Source organism: Heteronotia binoei, chromosome 21 (assembly GCF_032191835.1).
Source record: "Heteronotia binoei isolate CCM8104 ecotype False Entrance Well chromosome 21, APGP_CSIRO_Hbin_v1, whole genome shotgun sequence".
NCBI classification, from domain to species: domain Eukaryota; kingdom Metazoa; phylum Chordata; class Lepidosauria; order Squamata; family Gekkonidae; genus Heteronotia; species Heteronotia binoei.
Genome location: NC_083243.1, coordinates 146,465,065 through 146,485,973, shown reverse-complemented (window position 1 = coordinate 146,485,973; position 20,909 = coordinate 146,465,065). Strand labels below are relative to the sequence as shown.

Genomic DNA, 20,909 nt, shown 5'->3' with positions numbered 1-20,909 from the left:
TCTGTTCCTTTGGGGGTGAAATGGCTGCTTTGGACTCTAAGTAGGGGAGTGGAGGGGGTACACACCAGGCAAAGGAGGGAAATCTGTATGCTTCATGGATTCTCTGAATATTAGCGTGTAACAAAAATATTGGTTTATAAACGAAAAGGAACATGGCAGTGGAGGAAGGGCATTATATCCCACTGACGTCCCTCCCCAAACCCTGCCTTTTCCAAGCTCTAAATCTCCAAGAATTTCTCAACCCAGAGCTGGCAACCTTAAACAGTAGACGCTATGGCACATCCCATCCCTGCTAAACTCCCTCCCTCCTTCCCCAAATCTTTGGGCATTTCCCAAGCAATGCTAGATACAGCCTGCTATATTTTGCATCCATCCAAGCAATCTCATCATGTTCCATGGCTATAGTACACATAGAACATAAGAGAAGCCATCTTGGATCAGACCGATGTCCTATCCAGTCCAACACTCTGTCACACAGTGGCCAAAAAACCAGCTGCCATCAGGAGGTCCACTAGTGGGGCCAGGACACTAGAAGCCCTCCCACTGTTGCCCTTCCCCCAAGCACCAAGAATACAAAGCATCACTGCCCCAGACAGAGAATTCCATCTATACACTGTGGCTAATAGCCACTGATGGACCTCTGCTCCATATGTTTATCCAATCCCCTCCTGAAGCCATCTATGCTTGTAGCTGCCACCACCTTCTGTGGAAGTGAATTTCATGTGTTAATCACTCTTTGGGTGAATACGTACTTTCTTTTATCTGTTCTAACCCAACTGCTCAGCAATTTTATTGAGTGTCTACGAGTTCTTGTATTGTGAGAAAGAGAGAAAAGTACTTCTTTCTCTACTTTCTCTATCCCATGTATAATCTTGTAGACCTCTATCACGTCACCCCTCAGTCAACATTTCTCCAAGCTTAAGAGCCCCAAGCGCTTTAACCTTTCTTCATAGGGAACAACTGTTTCTCAGTTTCCTTGATTAACAATATCCGGTCTATTCAGGTGAATAATCCTATATCACACTGCTCAGCAAACATGTGAAGCAGAACTGCACAATGCATGATGTAACATGCTGAACTCAGCTTAACCATGATATATGCTCGCCCCCAAGTACTAATAAACCACCATTTTTGCTGATTGATTGAGACACTTAGAAGGAGTGGGGAACTGTCAAAAACCTGGCAAGCTACGCTGCATGGCTTATGGGGGCTATGATCCATATGGTGGATCATGAGATGATGTGTCTGATTCAAAGGATTTCCATAGCATGCTGCCATCCTAGGCTCAATCAATCAACGTAAGGACTGCCACATATACAGATTCTGGAAGTACTGTAACCACACTGATGCCATCTTGTACTCTATGCTATCATTTGTATGGAGATACATTTTATAGAGTCACATTTTAATTTTTAAACTGTTTTATAATATATAGTAACCCACCCTTAACCAGCTTGCAGGGGAGGGCAGGATAGATATTGAATAAAACAAACAAATAAATAACATAGTAAAGAACTGTACTCCAATTTCAATTGTAAAACAGTCCTATGTATTGGCATAAGAACATAAGAGAAGCCATGTTAGATCAGGCCAATGGCCCATCCAGTCCAACATTCTGTGTCACACAGCGGCCAAATATATATATATATATATATACACACACACACGCACTGTGGCTAATAGCCACTGATGGACCTCTGCTTCATATTTTTATCTAACCTCCTCTTGAAGGTGGCTATGCTTGTGGCCGCCACCACCTCCTGTGGCAGTGAATTCCACATGTTAATCACCCTTTGGGTGAAGAAGTACTTCCTTTTATCCGTTTTAACCTTTCTGCTCAGCAAACTTGTAAACCTCTATCATGTCACCCCGCAATCAACGTTTCTCCAAGCTAAAGAGCCCTAAGCATTTCAACCTTTCTTCATAGGGAAAGTGTTCCAGTCCTTTAATCATTCTAGTTGCCCTTTTCTGGACTTTCTCCAATGCTATAATATCCTTTTTGAGGTGCGGCGACCAGAACTGCACACAGTACTCCAAATGAGACCGCACCATCGATTTATACAGGGGCATTATGATACTGGCTGATTTGTTTTCAATTCCCTTCCTAATAATTCCCAGCATGGCATTGGCCTTTTTTATTGCAAACGCACACTGTCTTGACATTTTCAGTGAATTATCTACCACGACCCCAAGATTTTTCTCATGGTCAGTCTCTGCCAGTTCACACCCCATCAACTTGTATTTGTAGCTGGGATTCTTGGCCCCAATGTGCATTACTTTGCACTTGGCCACATTGAACCGCATCTGCCACGTTGACGCCCACTCACCCAGCCTCAACAGATCCCTTTGGAGTTCCTCACAATCCTCTCTGGTTCTCACCACCCTAAACAATTTTGTGTCATCCGCAAACTTGGCCACTTCACTGCTCACTCTCAACTCTAAATCATTTATACTCAGCAATTTTGGCAGTATTGTATGCAACCTTTACAAGTGAGGAGCGAATGGGGGGTTTCCTCTGACACACACTTCTGACAGGCCATATTCTCAACTACTCTGTTTCATGTAGACCTCCTTGTCATTGAGGTGTTAAAAATATACAGTTCCTCCTGAACTTTTTCACCTTACAAAAAGTTCTCGCAGATAAATCTAGCATGTCAGGGAGAAGAGTTCTGTCTTCCACCTTCACTCTTAAGTGATGCATCCCAGACACAGATTTACCACCTCAGCAAGAACACAGCCTATAGCAATAGTCTACAGCTCTATTACTTTGTCCAGGGGGTCGCAAAGAGTCAGACTTGACTATGCAACTGAACAACAACAAAACAACTCTATTTAGAACATTTTCTAGAGACTGAGGCAGTTGGGATCTCAACAATCAGGTTCAGATTACAGAAAGGGTGGGGGAAATGGGCTGGGCAACAAGGAAAGTGTCCTGCTCCATCTAATTCAAGAGGACAACTAAAAACAAATAAGTGACATAAGAGCAGGGAAAGAGAAGTACAGAGGTGGTTAAAGTCTTTATTCAAATAAGGCCTTTTCCCTGAAAGATGGAGAGTAAAATCTTGAAATACAGAGATGTGGATTTACATGCATTAAAGTCATCAACATGACACTTCTTTTTAAGAAAGGAAAAGAGAAAGCCACCTGCCCCATACACACACCCTTTGTTGCTATACATGACAAAATAGCAACTAAATGTTTGCTTTGATCCCAGCGCATAAAGGGTGAAGCTTTTAGGCAAGGAGCGGCAGGTGATCTCAGCTCTTCTGCAAGTCCTAATGCTCCTAAAAGCCACTCTTCCAGTTTCTGTAATTGGGCATCAGTAGTTAATGTAGTATTGACTGCATTACATGCTCCTGTGCATCCTCTCTCTCACTAATGCCAATTGCATCACCTTGTACATTTACCATATTGCTTAGCCAATAGCTGTTAAAAGCAATTCAAATCATGAATCATATAGGAAACTTTCAGCAAGACACGACATCCAAAGGAGACAATTTACAGTTGAGTTAATCTGGGTACATTAGCGAGACATGGATTCAGGAAGACAGACCAATTTATGTTACTTTAGTTTTACCCGTTATTGCTTTGTATAGGCAAATGAATGGAAGGGCACAGAGCAAAAACAGACATAAAGGAGTCCTTTTCAAAAAAGAGTTCCCTTCTCCACCGAGAGGTCAAAAGGTATAAGACTGATGCCTAATGCAGCTGTCATATCCACTGTGCAGCATTTATTAAAAAACAGTACAAAACATGAAATCAGATTCTGAATCATAAACACATGATGCAGTCTTTTGGAGCCAAGGAATAATTAGAGAATAGGCAAAATTCATTTTCCTATGGACCATCAAATCTTTTCCAAACTTTATAATGCAATTGGGAAGCTCTCTGGATCGCTTATACCAGGGGTGGCCAACGGTAGCTCTCCAGATGTTTTTTTGCCAAAACTCCCATCAGTCCCAAACAGCATGGCCAATGGCTGCAGCTGATGGGAGTTGTAGGCAAAAACATCTGGAGAGCTACCATTTGTCACCCCTGGGTTATACTTATCCACTGATACTACAGACTTCAAAAAGGACTCTGGCTCTAAATTCAGCACTCATAAGGAAGTCCCCAGTTCAAATATCATCTATGCCATGAACTCGTTAGGTTGCCCTAGACATGCCATTCTCTCAGCCACCCTGAGTCCGTTTTGGAATGGGCGGAATATAAATCGAAAGTAAATAAAATAAAAATGTCCCCCTACATTTGGGGATAATACTACCACCATGCCTTACAAGGATGTTGTAAGGATTATAAGATAATGTACCTGGAACACTTTGAATACTCTATAGTGTTAGTTAAATGGTTAAGTATTATCATTACCTAAAGGCATGTCTGGAAACCAGCAACAAGAAATGTACATTCCCCACCCTTGCAAGATGACAGACTGTCACTAGACACTTGGCAAAGCTGCCGCATGTTTCTTGCTCGTATTCCACCCAACCATTTTGATTGAACGCCATAGTTAAAAATTACCAAGTGGAACACTTAGGCTGCAGTCCGGAATCCACTCACAAACAATTCCAGCAGTTTTCATTGTTAAGTGGTTTCAAGACTGCGGTTGTATTAAAAGCGTGGGTTTAAAGATGGTACCCAGAACGTGTTACTGTCAGAATGGTGACAATGGAAAGCAAATCCACCCTTAAAAAATAATCCGTAATACTGGCACTTCTGATCTTAAAAAGGCTCTATTAATAAGATCCAGATTTGTCTTTAGAAACATCTAGGCGCTTCCTTGAAAGGGCTGCATGCCGGGCTCCTGCCTAAACAAAATTGATCAATTTAAACAGCTGTGGTAAAGCTGCAGCCATTGGCACCATCATTAACAATTTAAAGCATGGCTGCCTTTATCTTCCTTCCCAGTTACACACTCATTATACTGGCTTTTATTTATTAGAAATCAAGTCTGCTGCAATATGTTTCTATTTCTTCCATCCAAACTGAACCCAGCTTGCAAGACTGCAAGTCTTGATCATTCCATGGAAGAAGAAACAGCACTTGTTCATATGTTTGTGATACTATTCTCTCCATTTAAGTCGATGTACCATTTTTTAAAAATCCTAGTCAAAGTACAAAATCCAGTCTGGTTCCCCTGGATACACCTCCCTTTCACTGAGTCTCAGGCACCCATTTCTATAACTGTAGATGAGTAAACATAACCCAGATATTTGAATGTAGCCCTGTATCTTTTTTGGGGTGGGGGTGGGGAATACAATTTCTTGAGTCAAAAGCATAAAGAATATTCCCAAAACATTTCCACAAGGAAAAGATTGTTAATAAAATAAAACAAGAAAATCCTGGCAGATACTTGTAGACCTGGGAGTCATAATGGCAAGAACACCAACACAAGTTAACCATTTAAAGATGGGGTCTGCGAGATACACTAGCCCTCACTGCTTATCTTACTAAAAACCACTGTTTGGAAGCTGCTTTGCAAACTGTAGTTTAGGCAAACTTTGGTGTGCCATTACCTCTGAATTATTGAGACAGGATGATTAAACACGTCAGCACCCAGTTTTGAGCTGCTCCATCCTAGTCCTTGGAACCTCTCATCTGTAAGTTTTTTTCCATATTTTAAATATCTTACTGTTTCTAGAAACTGCCATGCATTTATGCTAGGTAGACTGAATGCTTTGCCTACAGGTTAACTGAAGTGGTGATCTGCTAACACTCCATTCTCTGGCTGCCTCTGTTGTGCCTCTGGCATGATTGAGACCATTGATCATATCTTGTTATTTTATGATCAATGGTCCTCATTATGAGAACTTTGGATTTCCTCCATTTTGAGCAAGTACCAACTTGCCATCAAATCTCAGATAGTTTCCTTTCTGTTGGCTGTTAGTTCTGCAGTTATGTCTTCTGAATCCAAATTCTTGTCTATTAGTTTTGAGATAGTCTCCTGCTATGTATTATAACATGACAATCCTGCATACATCTCTCATTTATTTTTAATGTTATTTTATTCTGTAATTGTTATTGATATATGAACTGTTATTTTCTTTTATAGCTCAAGAGCTCCAGTCAAAAGAGTTTATTGTTAATAAATGCAAGACAGTGTTCTACCCTTCTTTATTATCCAAAGATTCTGATGAGGGGTAGGTAAAGAGCAAGGAACATAAACCATAGTTTGTCTGTGCATAAATCATGGTTAATCTTCTACATCTGGAACAGTTTGAAAGGCTGAATAACACAAAATATGGTTTATTACTACAAGACTGAAGTGCAAGTAGAGCTAATTAGCTTCCACTTTTGAACCTGACTATCACAAATAACACTTTGTACGCTGTTTTATTATGTTAACGTTTTTATTATTTGTTTTCTTATTTCCTTCACTATATACATGTTGTTGATTAGAAATCTACTCAAGGTAGCTTATAAGACCAAATATTTACCAAACAGGAATAACAGTGCTAAATTTGGATGTGGGAGACTCGGGTTCAAAACCCATCTCAGCTACCAAGTTCACTCAGTAATCTTAAACCAGACACCATCTCAGCCTAACCAACCTCTTAAGAGTTGGGAGAGCAAAACATCCAACTTCATTGCAGGGAGAAATCAAATTATTGAACAATGTTCCGTTCAAGTCCAATATTTGCTTTCACTGGGAAAAAAATAAAATTTGCTATCTGATACTTATTAAATAAAACAACTTCCACTAGGAAAATCACATTTACAAACAGCCCCACTACCTCTGAACTGGAAATGTGAAGAACTAAAATGCTTCCCAAATGAAATCAATTAATCCTCCAACCGTGATAAATTCCTTAACCATTGGAGAGACAGATATTTCAGACTCTGACCCTTTATCACCAGACCTAATGGACTACTTTATTAATAATGTACTGCTCTTAAAAGGAACATTTTTTGAAGATTCGGTAGTTCCAGTATTTCCTAAGAGCTGCTGCAGCAAAGAGATTTATATTTTATCATCTCTCGTGAGTGCAGCATGAAAATTGAATGCCAGGCTTTGGGAAGAGAAAAGTCTGTATCCCCACGTATTGGGGATTCTTCCGTACTGCAGTTAAGTAAACCTCAAGTGTGCCCTCATACATAATCTATTCTGTAGAGTTGCACCTTTTCTCCCCTCCCTGCCAAGCTAAAAAGAGAGTATCCCAACATGTTCACATAGTAAACTATTTCCTAACAACAGAACTAGAGAACTAAGTGCCCAATTTAAAGCAGAAGCCAGGCTCAATTTTCATGTTTGCTGCCCAAAAAAGCCCTAGTAAACAGGTCTGCAAGCTCAGACAGCTAACCAATTATTGCAGTTCTGCAACAGTTATGCATGTGAAACTATTGCTGCGGTTCTGCAACAGTTGTGCACATGCTTTCAATGGTCTTCGGCATAATCATCAGTCGCAAAAAAGCATCCTGAATGTTGCTTTGAACTCAAGATAAGGAAGGTATCATCAAATCACCTTTTCTTTTTCACTTTTGGTACACTGAATGTTTTACAAGCTTTAGTTCACTTATCCTGACAAACACCCCTTGAGGATTCTAATGTTGAGAGACGGGCTGAAAAATATAAATAGGCTCAAGTTTAACTGAGGAGTCTGCAGTGCAGTAAAGTTGAGTTTCAAACCCATGTTTTGTAAACCAACTATCTGATCCACTGGAAGTCACTGGCTCTTTGTTGTCAGTACTCACGGTTCTTAGGATACCCAGTCTTTTCTTTTTGGGTGCTAAAAACATATTGATTAAAGGTGCCAATAATTCAAAATACTTAGGAATCAATTTCTTTCTAGATACAGTTTCTTCTTGGAACTTCCTATCCACAAAAGTAAAAAGAAACTGAAGACTGCATTCTAAAAGGAATGCATTCTATTTGAGTCAATCAGAAAGTCCTATTTTTAACCGCAAATCAAGACCTTCTTCCATACTTTCAAACATCACACTACTGTCACCCTTGTTACTCAGTATCACAGAGTTTTATCTTTGACAGAAAATGTGATCACAGGTTGATACATTATAGTCCCCAGTACTCAAATGAAGGAAGCTATTACATGTTCTTATAATGTTATTACCACTACCTAAATTGTAGCGGTACATATAGACAAAGTATGTTCCTGGTACTCACATTTTTCCACTTTGCCCAGATTCCTTATCTGCCTGTTTCTACCATATTTCACCACTGACAATAAGGGGTTTTTTTAAAATGGATAACTGGATACCAATACTACTAATTTTAAACAAAATACCTTTCTTCTTCTGGATCCTGGAGTGCATAATTTTCTGAACTGGCTACATTACGTAGTCTCCGCAGCAGTACATCCTAGTCTCTTTGTGATCTGGCACATATAATTATTACTTTTACCAGGCCATCTCCTTGTAATCTGTCCAAAGCAAAAGTTTCTCTTCATTACAGGAAGACAAATGTCAAATACCATATACAGATGGACCTGTACATTACATTAAGGCTGATATAAATATTATTTTTATCAAAAGCAGAGGCTGAGGAAGTGCTTAAGACAACATTTAAAAGGAATTTCCTAGTCTGTCTGACAAGCAATCCTTATCTTTTCCCTCAGTATCAATATGCAGATATTTCCAATTTCTGCTTTTCAGTATCAACATCATTTTTTCCTATGTTAGGTCTGTCTTTATTCTAGAAGAGCTTCCTTAAATCCCCATAAGTGTTACTAATGGTGTCTTGCATCAAGTGGATTGTCCTTGCTTGATCAATTTATTTAAAGGCTTTGACTTGCTTTATTATAAGAAAAATCCACCCCAACATCAAGTATTGCAAGATGCTGATCAGTCTCTTATTCTACAACCTGCTGGTGCTTCCAACACCTGCAGTTCCTGAAATCCCCTTCATCTATATCTAGCACATTTTTCTTTCTGTGTGCGTTCTTATCTAGATATGTATTTTGCAAAAGATACATTAAATAGGCAAGTGACCCTCCTCTTTTAATATAATTGTGAAAGAAACTCAAGGAGGTTTGATCCAATTCCTTTCCCTGCAAAATCTTACCTGTTATTTAATCTGATTCAAGAATTGTTTGTGTAAAGTGCTGTAAAGTCACAGTCAACCTATGGCCACCCCATAGGATTTTCAAGGCAAGTGATGAAGCAGAGGTGATTTGCCATTGCTTTCCTCTGCAAAGTCTTCCTTGGTGGTCTCACATCCACGTACTGATCCTGCTTAGCTTCCAAGATCTGATGAAATCAGGCTAAACTATAGCATTCCACATCCCGATTAAAGGAATATACCCCCACAAATAGTATGTTTAAAAGCTATGTGTGGTTTTTGCCTCACCTGCAAAAATAGAACAAGTGAGCCAGGACATCTAACATATGTAAGATCTCCAGTTCATATTGTGAATTGTGGATTCTAACACAGGAACCTTGAACCTTATGTAGAATTTGGATGCTAAATGTGATTTGGTGTTTTATATAGGTTTCTGCTTGACACAGGTGTGGTTTCAGATAATATATTTCAGTGTCTGAACCTACAAAAGAAATTTCTCTGCCCAAAAGGCATACCCCTCCAAATAAAATGCTCTATAAATGTGAAGATTAAATCAAAATTAAGAAAATGCTTCTAAATTTTACCCTACCTCTACCATTTCAACTCTCTACTATGAATAGTATAGTGCATTTTCAAACACCTCTGCGATTTTTCCACCATTACCATGTGTAAGACTGCCCCTGACTGTTCTATTTCTTTCTCCTGTTGTTTAGAAGTATGGTAGAGGGTTGCCCTATTTAGCAGAACAAAATTTTTGTAACCATATGTATATAAGAGACAAATGATTTTTCAAACTTCTGTAAAATGTCCATTCCTCACATTAATTATCCAAGCATCTTGTCTCTGATATACTCCCCCGAAAGATAAAAGCTTTCTAAAGTCATGGAATTTAAGGCATTGCCAGCCAATCCATAAGATAACAAACCAATTTGAATTTGAGTCAATATTCTCTTATTTAAATCAATAGGATTAAAACAGATTGAAATGAAGTACTTAGTTTAACTAACTTGTTATAATGGTACTAAATTGATGGGGGAGGGTGTCAGATCCCTGAAATACATTCCCTACCATATAGTGAAAAGTTCTCTTTCATGTTTGGGAACTTTTATAAGAAAAATAAAATCAACTTTTCCAAATTTCTCCATAAAGTTGAATTTTGTTCTGTGCATTGGTCAGATTCTCTCTTGATAATTTTCGCACCTATCTCATGTGTAGTTTTGCAAGTCCTGTTGATTTCACCGAGCCCAGCACACATATGACAGTGTGCACAATTCCATCTTTTATCTTTTCACGAAACTTTGACACCAAGCTCTGTGTCAAACATGCAACACTTTCAATTAAGTGTGTGAACTAAAAAGGATAAGTAACCACAAACAGAAGAGCTGTTGCTTTTCTTTGAACACTTCAAACTCTGAAGGGAAGGGAAAAAAAAGAGATCAGTAGAGTTAGCATGGACAGTAAAAAATAAAGTCAGTGCCAACTATTTCTTATTCACACGATTACAGTCCGATTCTAAGCATCTTTATGAGCAAGCAAGTTCTACTAAGTTCAGTGGGACTTATATGCTTAGGATCACATACTTCTATTTTATGACTCTCGAATGTATTAGGTTAACTTTGTTACTTATTTAAGGTTTGTATTAGTCAACTTTTCCAAAAAGCCTTTTATCAAGTTGCAAGATTCAGAACCTTACTTCCAAAGAACCCCTTAAAAACACAGAAATATTTTGAAGATAAAACAGTAGTACTTTGAGAGAGGCACCATTATCTGTGAATGCATCCATCCACTGTTGTCTCTAATAAACAGGTTTTGCAGGTCTTCACAACATTTAAAAACATGCAAAAGATGTTTGGTTGAAGACAAATGTGGTATAAAATAAATGAATGAATACTCCATATACTTTCCACTATTTTAATGGCTGTTTTAGATTTCAAGGACTTTTTGGTTCAGATTTATCTAAATGGTCCTCTCCATACAGACAGTCCAATCATGTGCTTCTGGAGAAGTTTATTTTCTGAGTTACAGTGCACTGGTCAGAAAGCCAAGCAGAACTGAAGCTAGACATTTCAGTCCTTATGTGATTCAAAATTCTAGGCTGTAGCCTTCACTTGCCAGTGTATTATCAGTTCAATGCAAGATGTTTAGAGACACTGTAATACACTGAAGACAACATCAGAAGTTTTTTGGGGGTTTTTATGTCAAAGTGACCTTACATACCTCAAACCACAATGCACTTATTACAGGCTAGAAGTAATATTCAGGGGAAAAATCAGCGTTTTGCAAACAAGTTAGGTCGTAGTGGCAACATACAGAAAATTACACTCAGTGATGACTGCTCATGTCATGCATTAAGAGATGAAAGACTTCAAATGAGCTATGGACACACACAGAATTCCTAAAGCTTCTAGCATTTCTAACTATACCGATGAGAGATCTGTTATTTTAGTTACCCACTTCCGTAAATGTCAGGGTGCTATTTTAGCCATGGTCCAGCCCCACCCCTCTGTTATCTTCACTTTATAAAGGGGACATTAAGGGTTTGGGTTGATACTATAAACTAGTGATGCTGCACAATCAGCAAAGACAATCAGGTGGTCCAGTGTGACAATCTGAGCTGTTTTAAAATAATGTGCTAACCACATTTAAAGTTCTACTGTGCACTTTATCCAACAGCAACATTAACAGCATATCAGGGAGAATTGAAAAGAACTGTGGATGTTGACTTCCTGAAATCCCATGCTTCTCGTCACCCCTCCACTAAAATGCTGTCCAGCAACAGATAGTAGAACAGTGCAGCCACATGTAAGAGCTGCCACTTCCAAAGTACAAGAAGCAGCACAGTCAAACAACATCAATACACACAGAACTGACATTTAAACACACGTACAGCACCAACAAGGACAAACAGCAAAAAGGGGGAACGGGCACTTTCAAAGTCCGCTTTCCTTACTTTCCTCTTTGTATTCCATGCACAAAATGTCCCATTTGACCTATAAACTTGTTGAACACTTCTGTTTAACACAGGTGCTTCAGTACTAGCTAAAGCAGAATGTTTATAGAGAATGTCATTTTCCTCACTACATTTTCCCCAGAAAACCACCAGTGTGAGCTGCACAGCAACATAACAGTCATACATAACTCATCAACCATGCCACAGCCCTGCTCCTTTCCTGTACTTTGACATGAATTGTGCAATCTTTATAGGCATTAAGTCAGTTTCAAAGATGTTTAAAAAACAGGAGATGCTCCCAGACTCCTTGGATATAATTCATTCAGCCAAGCACATAAACACACAATGGCCCACTCCTACATAATGATTCTTCCAGCAGCCCAATGGTAATTTCCTAAAACCCATTTAATGAGTCTATCATTTGCTGCCATTACATTTTTAGCCGCAAAGCAACTGAAACATATGAGAGGGAGAAGATCTCTGAAGATTCCCCCAACTAACAACTGGAAGAGAAAGGCAAAGACTTAAAATAAATGCCACAAACTAAAGTGGAGAAGGGGAACAACTTACAAGGAAAACAAAACCCAGAAGCGCTTTTTAAATTAAGCAGTTTTAAACTTGTATCGCTCTACTTGAATAAACCCTGCTGGGCTGCTTTACTTTTCCCCCCTCTCCCCAGAGCAGTAGAGAAAGCGTGCAGCTGTATCCGACAGGGACATAAAATGCACTGGAGGCAAGAGAGTTATGCACCTCTCAGGTTCATTTACTGTATGTAAGCAATGTCTGTGAATATGCTGAGCCCTGTTCAAGGAGTATCTCCGCTCACCTACCGTCCTCCTTGTCCAGCACCATCATCTCAGGGTTTACAGGAAGTCCGGGTGCAGATGCTCCGTCTCCAATCGCCTCCGCTCACAAGAGAAAAGAACTAGCTTACGTGGGAGCCCAAGATGAGCTGCTACAGCTCAGCTGATTGTCCTTTAGCAGCGAGAGAGCTCTAATTATCCAGTTGTCCAGCTTTTAACCTAGATTGCACTCAGTTAGAATTACCTTCAGAAATGAAGCACTTTGCAGATACAAAAGCCGTCTCACCTACTTTCGTACCTCAGAATTGCAAGGAACTAAAACTGCAATTTAGAAAAAAGGGGGGATCAGAGCTGTTTCTTTGGTTCTCACCTTCTAAATGGCTCAATTTGCACAGTATAATCTGTTTTAATGTAATTGCATTTGATAGCCCATAACCTTGGCTGTTGCAACTATACAGCTTTCAGTCTTATAAAGTGTTTTCCCCTTGGATTTAAACTGAATCTCAATCTAAAATTACACTCCAAGGGGCGGGGGGAGGAAAGTATCTAAGCCTAGCTACTGCTGCCTCTGCCTCTTCATTTGTGTGAGCTTTGCACCCTTGCTGCCGAATAAATGCACTCATTTCCCAGGGACCCCGGCTTATTCTTCTGTCAGGCTTTAATGGAGAATTTAAAGCTTTTTAGCTCAGCAGCACCACCTGCAGCATAGACTTGGCTATGACCTACTATGAAGTATTTCTATCAACTTTGTCTTTTTTGGTGCTCTCCATTTTCATTACATTGGATTTACCGGTGATTTGATCGAGCTCACCTTTAATATAATGCTCAGTAGGAAGTGGGGGGAGGGCTCTCAGTATCTGAACAGTAAAATTTTCACCTGTATTCTTCATTTTATTTATACACACATTTTCCTGAAGCAAGCCCTACTTCCCAGCTTGCTCACTTTGAAAATATTAGCCACATTTAGCAAGTTAAATTTCATCATTTCGAAATGAAAGTTTTCTATGCAGTAATTATAGAATTTTAAGACTAAATTTCCCCAATGTTTTGTTGAAATTATAATGTCCACACAGGACAGCTTCTTCATCTCATTTTTTGTGAGAATTACTGGGAGGAGGGGGATCTACATCTTTCCATGAGTGGAAAGGTGGCTATTTTTCTCGCAAAAAATGCCATCATAAATCATTATGTCATGTGCATACTTCACCACTGCAGAAATAGGCAGCTGGCTGTCCTAATACCATAGTCCTATTCTCCTTTACCTCTTAATGACAATTTAGTATCTTCCTTACCAAAATCATTTTGGATATTCCTCCAATACATGTAATTGCACAAGAAATGTAGAATTCACAAACATTCACTTTAATCGAGAGCTTGAACTCTTGGGTGTACGGTTAGGGGCAGGTAGAGAATTAGGAGATTTTTAATCCAGGATTTATTCTGTAATATCCTTTGATATAAAGAAACCAAGGAGGCCTTTAGCAGGATCTCTCCAGTCATTCCCCTGTTCCAAACTATGTCATTTGTGACAGCTGACATTGCAGATGACACCCAAATCAGAATGGCAAGATTTTTAAGCTACCCAAATAAAGTCATATTCTGAAAAGATGAGTATTTGTATTTCTATCAGAAGATTGAAGGGTTAGACTTAAATGATGAGGCTCTTAAGTACTCAGCACCAAGAACAGGTTTCTGACCACTTTTTTAATCCAAGAAAACATTTTATTGCAGTTTCTACGATACTTCGTCCTCTCCTTTACAACTGATACAAGAGTAACCTTTTAAAAGCATGATAGGAAGCTCCAGCCAGATACCCTTAATACCTATTTTTAATTAGATTCCTTATCCTCAACTCAAATGGCTTTGCCTTTCCTCTTCATTTTGAATGCTTAATCCTAACAGTCCTTGAATGTATTTGATGTTAAATATACCATTTTGCATGGAGAATCATTTCTTCAGTACTGAAAACTTCAATTCTCATTCAGCTACTGAAAATATAGTATGCTCCAGCAAAAAATGCTGCAATTTTAAGTTGGATTTCTATAGTATGATTCTAAAAGGCATTTATTTTGGAAGCCAGGCCCTCATTGATACCAACAAATCTATTCACCAGTAGTTTGAATTTAAATCCATTAAGTTTTCTGACAATGCTATTTGAAGCTTTAAAAATGTACTAACTAAAGTAGATTTACTGCAAATTACAACCATTTAGGTGGATTTGAGGTATTTAGGGGTTTTTTTTAAACTAATCACAAAAGTAAATGTAATACTTCTCTAGCACACTGTTAAACTTACATAGTTACATCACAGATTCCTGAAGCAACATCACACTCTTTGAACCACCACAGACTTCTTTTAGCAGTATCAGTTCAGATATATATTTAAACTTATAATATTTTACAGCAACAGTTTTCTAAACTCACTCATTTGTTTTAGAGATCAGTTTAAACTGCCATAAAGAACAGCACTCCCAAATAATCAATCTATTAAGTTGAATGTTTAAGATTATTTAAATATTTCATTCATTGTCATTTGAATTAGTATTTTTTTAATTTAAGAAATGTTTCCTAGAACCCTAATAGAGGCACAATCCAATCAAAGTAAAGCACTTTTAAATGCCATCGTTTTCAATGTAAGAGTCAAGCATCTGAAATCAACTGGACAAAAGTGCTTCACTTTGGCTGGATTATGCTCTAAATTATTTAGCCAAAGCATCTTTAGTTAAATTAAGGATTATAATGGGTCACTAATCTCATTCTGTATCAACAGATTCACTGAACATGAATTCTCTTCTGTGAAATGCAAGTAGCAAGTCTACTAATATAAATGAATATGTGACCTTAACCTTGGCCCTACACCTCACACTATATTGGTCTTTCTGTACCTATTTGCCTTGCAGAAAATTAAGTTAAACAAAGAAAAAACTAGTTGTGACCCACAGGAGCTACATGTAACTTGAGTCTCTGTATTGAATTTTCTTCTTCAATCATGATTTTAATTATCCTGAATGGGAAAAAAGTGATCCTCAATATCCCATTCTATTATATCAGTCTCTTTGCATCCTATCATTTTGACATACAGGAAGCGCTGTTGCCTCACTGACACAACTTGACGCTATGCCAGGCCACATCAAATCAGTAATGTGACAGTTTTGTCTTCTTGTCCTTTCCCCCTTATTTTGAATGTTATTCTTTCCTATCCCAAACTCTTACCTTTGCTAGAAAGAACATCTGCCAAGAAAACAAGGCAAAACACCCCACTTGTTAATGGTGGCAATTATATCACATATTATGCCACAAGGCTGGTATTCTAATTACTCTTTGAATGGAAGGATCAATCTCTTTCAGCACTCAGTCCACATCTTGTTACAACACAATTAGCAAGCTTCTTCCCCACAACTAATAAATTACAGTATTTACCTAACTGGAGAATAAGTTTTGAATTTCCTAGAATGATGGGCTTCCAAGGAGTAATTCATCAGATGGTACTCATAAGATTCATGATGACCTCATCACTTACTTAGGTGAGAGCAACTTTTATTTCAGAATTTTCTAATTTTTAAAAAACTACCAGCTCCTCATTATCTGAAATGATAAGATTTTAGAGATAAGTAACAAGTTGACCCTTTGCCAATAAAAATACAGATATTTTCACGTATGACCTTTTCAGCATGGTTCTCCAGGAATTTTAATCACCAACAAAACTTTCCACGCATCCCATTTTAACATGCAATGATACTTTAATGTTCACAGATTAGCAACAAGTGAGAAAAGTTGAGAGGTGGACAACTAAAGTGATGTAAAATAACCCACACTTCGACGGAAAAAGCCTTTCTGTCCCTAATTTCTTTGACACATTTTAACAGGCATAATTTCACTGCTGGAATAACTTCCTTACAAACAATTCTGGAATATTTCCCAGGCGCCACTTCAGTTTGTTACTCTGATCTCCACATCCTTCTCATCAGGGGTTTGTTCCTTAACATGTCTTCTTTTTAAGTGCATCCCATTCTAATTTCCTCTACCTTTACTACCATCCCCATTATTTCCTTTTATACAGCCATTCGTAAGAGCTCCTGGAATGAAGGCTGTTGAGAACTGTCTGGATAATCAATGTTTCTAGTTTCACTTCCTTACACCATCATCATTCCAGCCCCTGAGCTCCTTATGTTTAATGAGTATGTCTGCAATACTTGAAAGAACCCAAATACCCCCATTAGGAAACTCTCTTTAGATCTCAGCCTTCCCTTGTAGCTCACCTGCTTCCCTTACTAACCTCTGTGGAGGCAGCATCCTGCTGTTTGACCCATCAATCAGATTTAAACAGATATAGGCTAGCAGGCACCCATTGGCAAAAAAGGAGAAAAAAGTTAAGGCAGGACAGAGCATCACCCACTTATTTATAAAAAGGGAAAGGGGGGAAAAAACCCACCCTGATTATTCTCTAGTCAAGCAAAATTAGTAACACTTTGCCATGGCCAAGATAATCTGGTGCAGTTCACACCGCAAAACCAGAGCAGATGGAAGCACAAGTAAAATCCCTCAGGAACAAAACAGCAATGAATTAACGTCGCTTAATTATACTGACATTACTTAACCTCTTACATCTTTGTCTTTGGAGGAAATATACAAGGGGGAGACCTTTTTATTCATATGGTAGTTACCATGGGGATTCTAGACCCAATTCTAAATGATCTTGTTCCAAAGATACTGCCATTCTGTATGATGACTGAGGCCTATGTTTTGAAGACACCTAAATGTTTTGTTCCTTGATACAAACAATCCATTATTAGGAGCTGACAATGAATTTTTAGAAACAGGCAAATAAAAAGGCGTCGTCAACAACAGCGGTGCCAGTTTCAGTATCTATACAGCTAGCGATAGCAACCCTGTGGATAGAAAACCCTAGAAACATATTTCAGATTCCAAGGAACCAGTTCAGAATAGATGAGAAAATATTTTTACTATGCAACAAAAACAATTTGTAAAGTGTGCGGGCAACCATGTGCCTGAGATAAAACTCTATAAACAGCATGGAAACAGAAATCATTTTAGACCAGCAACCATCTTACATAGCTTCCTCACATGCCTGACACACATCACATGCATGTTCATCTATGTTCAAAGTTCTGGTCTATGGTGTGAAGGCAGAGCAGGCACAGGATTTCTCCCTGTGATCCAGTTCACCACACTGGTGCTTATATCAAATTGATTCTCAGCTTTCATGGGATATGCCACTGTGGCATAGTTTTCATAACAAGAAGTGTTTTCATTTTCTTCTACTTTGCTCAAACATAGATCTTCAAAACTTAAAAGTACATAAAAACAATGGAGTAAGGGAAGCTTTTAATAGCAATTATTATTATGTACTTGCGGGATGCAACAGAAACATTATACTGGAAGAGATTCCTTGGTCAAGTGACTATCATAAGGATGGAAAGTTGTCAATAAAGTTTACTCTGAAGAACACAGGTCCATGACTCCAACTGTACTCCTCCCCACAAGAATATGCGTTTATCGCCACCAAAAAAGCATGACTCTGAGCCCATCTTGCTTAGAGCACACCTCTTCTGATAAGGTCTCCAGTCCTTGTCCAACACATCACAATCACACTAATCCTGAATCCTGTGTACTGTTCTACTTGGAAGTAAACCCCACTGGAAAACGGAGTTATTTCCATATACTCTTGCACTGAGTTGGCCTGAAAAGTTACATTGGTATGAAGGAGCAGTTATTTGGCTGAAGATGTCTGTCCTTGCACTGTGCTGGTACAATTGCTTTTTTTCACCCTTCCCAGTCCCAACCCTTTGAATGTAAGATGGAGTGAGGACAAAATAAGGTCCACATTAAAACATCAGTATTAGTAATAGAATCACCATCCTCAAAGAGAGAGTCATCATAATAATCATGTAAAATTGAATGACTGGTCAGAGGAAACGCTCATTAGTTGAGATGTGAAGGCACTTGTTTTCAATAATGATTAGGGGAACTTGGCAAAGAACAGGAAACTGCTGCTCATGTTCTACTCAAGACATTAGAAATATAGCTCCACACATCCTCACAAGATTCCGCATTAATTGCAACAAATCTGGGTTTGGCATTAAAAGCCAAACAAGCAACAGCAAGCAGCTCCAATGACAGCCCTCTGATCTGTTTGTTTACATTCACATTTAGCATTTTTAGGCATTCATTTTTTTTAATGCTCAGGTGTGCACCTTAAAAAGCATCATGTATGGAGATGGCATGAGATGTCCAGGGACATCCAGAGTGTTCTGATAAGTGGCTGTTTTAAAATAATTGCTTTTTCAGACACAAAAGTAAAAGTGAAGGACAAATATGATTTGAAAGCTCAAAATGAACAGTGTAAACTTTTAAGCAAGTTTTCAAAAATAAGCTCTGCACAAAGGAAACTTACTGGGGTTGTTCTGACCAATAGTACAACTGAAACATTTTTAAAGGGGGGGGGGGAGGATAAGTGGAACAGTAACTACTACAGATAGGCTTTATTGTGTTTGTTGTTTTAAAAGTGCTGCTTTGTGGACAAAGACTGCCACAAACCATTACCCAAAAGTGCTACATCCAGGTTTGACAGTTTAAGTGGACGCCACTATTCTGAATTATCCTCCTTTAGCTCTCAATTCACAGAAAGGTCCAGGAGCCCATTCATTCCTCAATGCCTTCAGCAGGCAGCTTCGGAAGAGCTCCCTCCCCCTGCCCCGATTTCCCTGCCTCCTCATAAGTAATTGCCCTTTTAATTAGCTTAGATACTCTTTAACCTTCGCCTCAACTCCTGCCTCTCATCGCTACCCCCCAAGTGAGCCCTGCCTGCATTTTTAGCAAGTCTTGACAATAACCACATGGTCCCTCGGAACTTCCTCGCGGTCATTTCTGGCTCTCACTTTCACACAGGCTCGCACCTTCCCCCCTCTACCCCTCCAACCCCGGCCTAAGACCCTCTTTTTAAAAAGTAAATCCTTTCCCATAATAAACCAAGGAGCCTTTTGTGAAGCAGTTCAGTAAACCTGCCAGCTGCTCTAGTCCCTGATAGACCTTTTTTTGCGAGAGAGTGCGTCAACGGGGGCGGGGGGGGCGGTTTGGGGAATAAGCAAGAGGTTAAACACCACAATAGGGAGAGCGAGGCAGTGGACAGTGGCGATCGAGACAGCGGAGAGAATTTTAAAACAATGAAATTAATGGGTAGTTAAAAAACAGGCGCGCTAATCCGCTGGCAGAAGGTTGGTAAAGCGAAAAAGAAAATGACGGAAGCGCCAGGGACAGCCTGCTCTGCTTAATATGAAAATATGCGTGCACAGCAGCGGGGGGGGGGGGGGGGGTCCTCAAGCAGATCATGTGGATCAGCGTGGGCGATCGGCGACCTCCTCCCGATGCGCACACGCACACACCCGGAGTGCCCTTATTTGTGCAGCAGGGCAGGGGACGCTCGGTGCACTTTGCAGAAATGCCCCTCTTGTGCACGCCCGTCGCCGGGAGCCCACTCGCCTCTCCTCTTCCCGAAGCTCCTTTGCTCTTCCTATCGGGCTGCGCAGAGCAACTGCAGGCACCGGGGGCAGGGGAGCCTCCCTCTCGCAGCCCACCCCCCGCACCGCACCGCACGCCCCCGCACCTACCGTCCTCCTTGTCCAGCACCATCGTGGCGGGGATCGGCTGCCTCCGCCGCTCCGGCTCCGTGGCTGACTCGCCCTCCAAGCCGCCGGTTGCTGTTTCTTCGCTCCGTTGGAAAATTAGGCAAAGAGCACCCGGGGAGAGGGTTTGCAGAGCGGGCCGCCGCGCGGAAAATGCACCCGGCTCGTCCTCCCTTTTTTTGCCTCTTTCTCTTCCTTGAGACCCCCCCTCCCGCCCCCCCCCCCCGCCCCGGCACTGCACAGCCCGGCCAAACCGGCTACAGTTGCACGACTTTTAACCCTCGATCGCACTCAGCTAGAATTACAGGCGTCAAACCCCGGAGAGCATCCCCCCCCCCCCCTTTGTTTTTGCTAAAGCAGCGGTAGCAGCAGCAAGCTCAGACACCCACCCTTCTTCTGGGGCCGCAATTCGAGTGCCAGTTTGGAAATGGCACGCACCACAAAAAGACAAGAGGGTAAGGGAGATGAATCAAGGACTCGGTTTCTCCTGCTCTTTCCCTT

At 40.0% G+C, this 20,909-nt stretch overlaps 1 protein-coding gene across 3 annotated transcripts in view; it reads right to left on the bottom strand.

Moving 5' to 3' along the window:
* Positions 1 to 20,624, bottom strand: part of LMO1 (LIM domain only 1) — a 166,469-nt gene extending 145,845 nt beyond the window's left edge. Inside the window, exon 1 of one of the 3 annotated variants that reach the window (XM_060262533.1) lies at positions 20,394 to 20,624. In XM_060262533.1, coding sequence (XP_060118516.1) covers positions 20,394 to 20,415 — 22 coding nt within the window. In that variant the 5' untranslated portion in view covers positions 20,416 to 20,624. Of the gene's footprint in view, positions 1 to 12,789; positions 13,369 to 20,393 lie in introns of those variants that run through there. The other 2 variants (XM_060262534.1, XM_060262532.1) reach the window with 2 other exon arrangements.
* Positions 20,625 to 20,909: the final 285 nt, after the last annotated feature.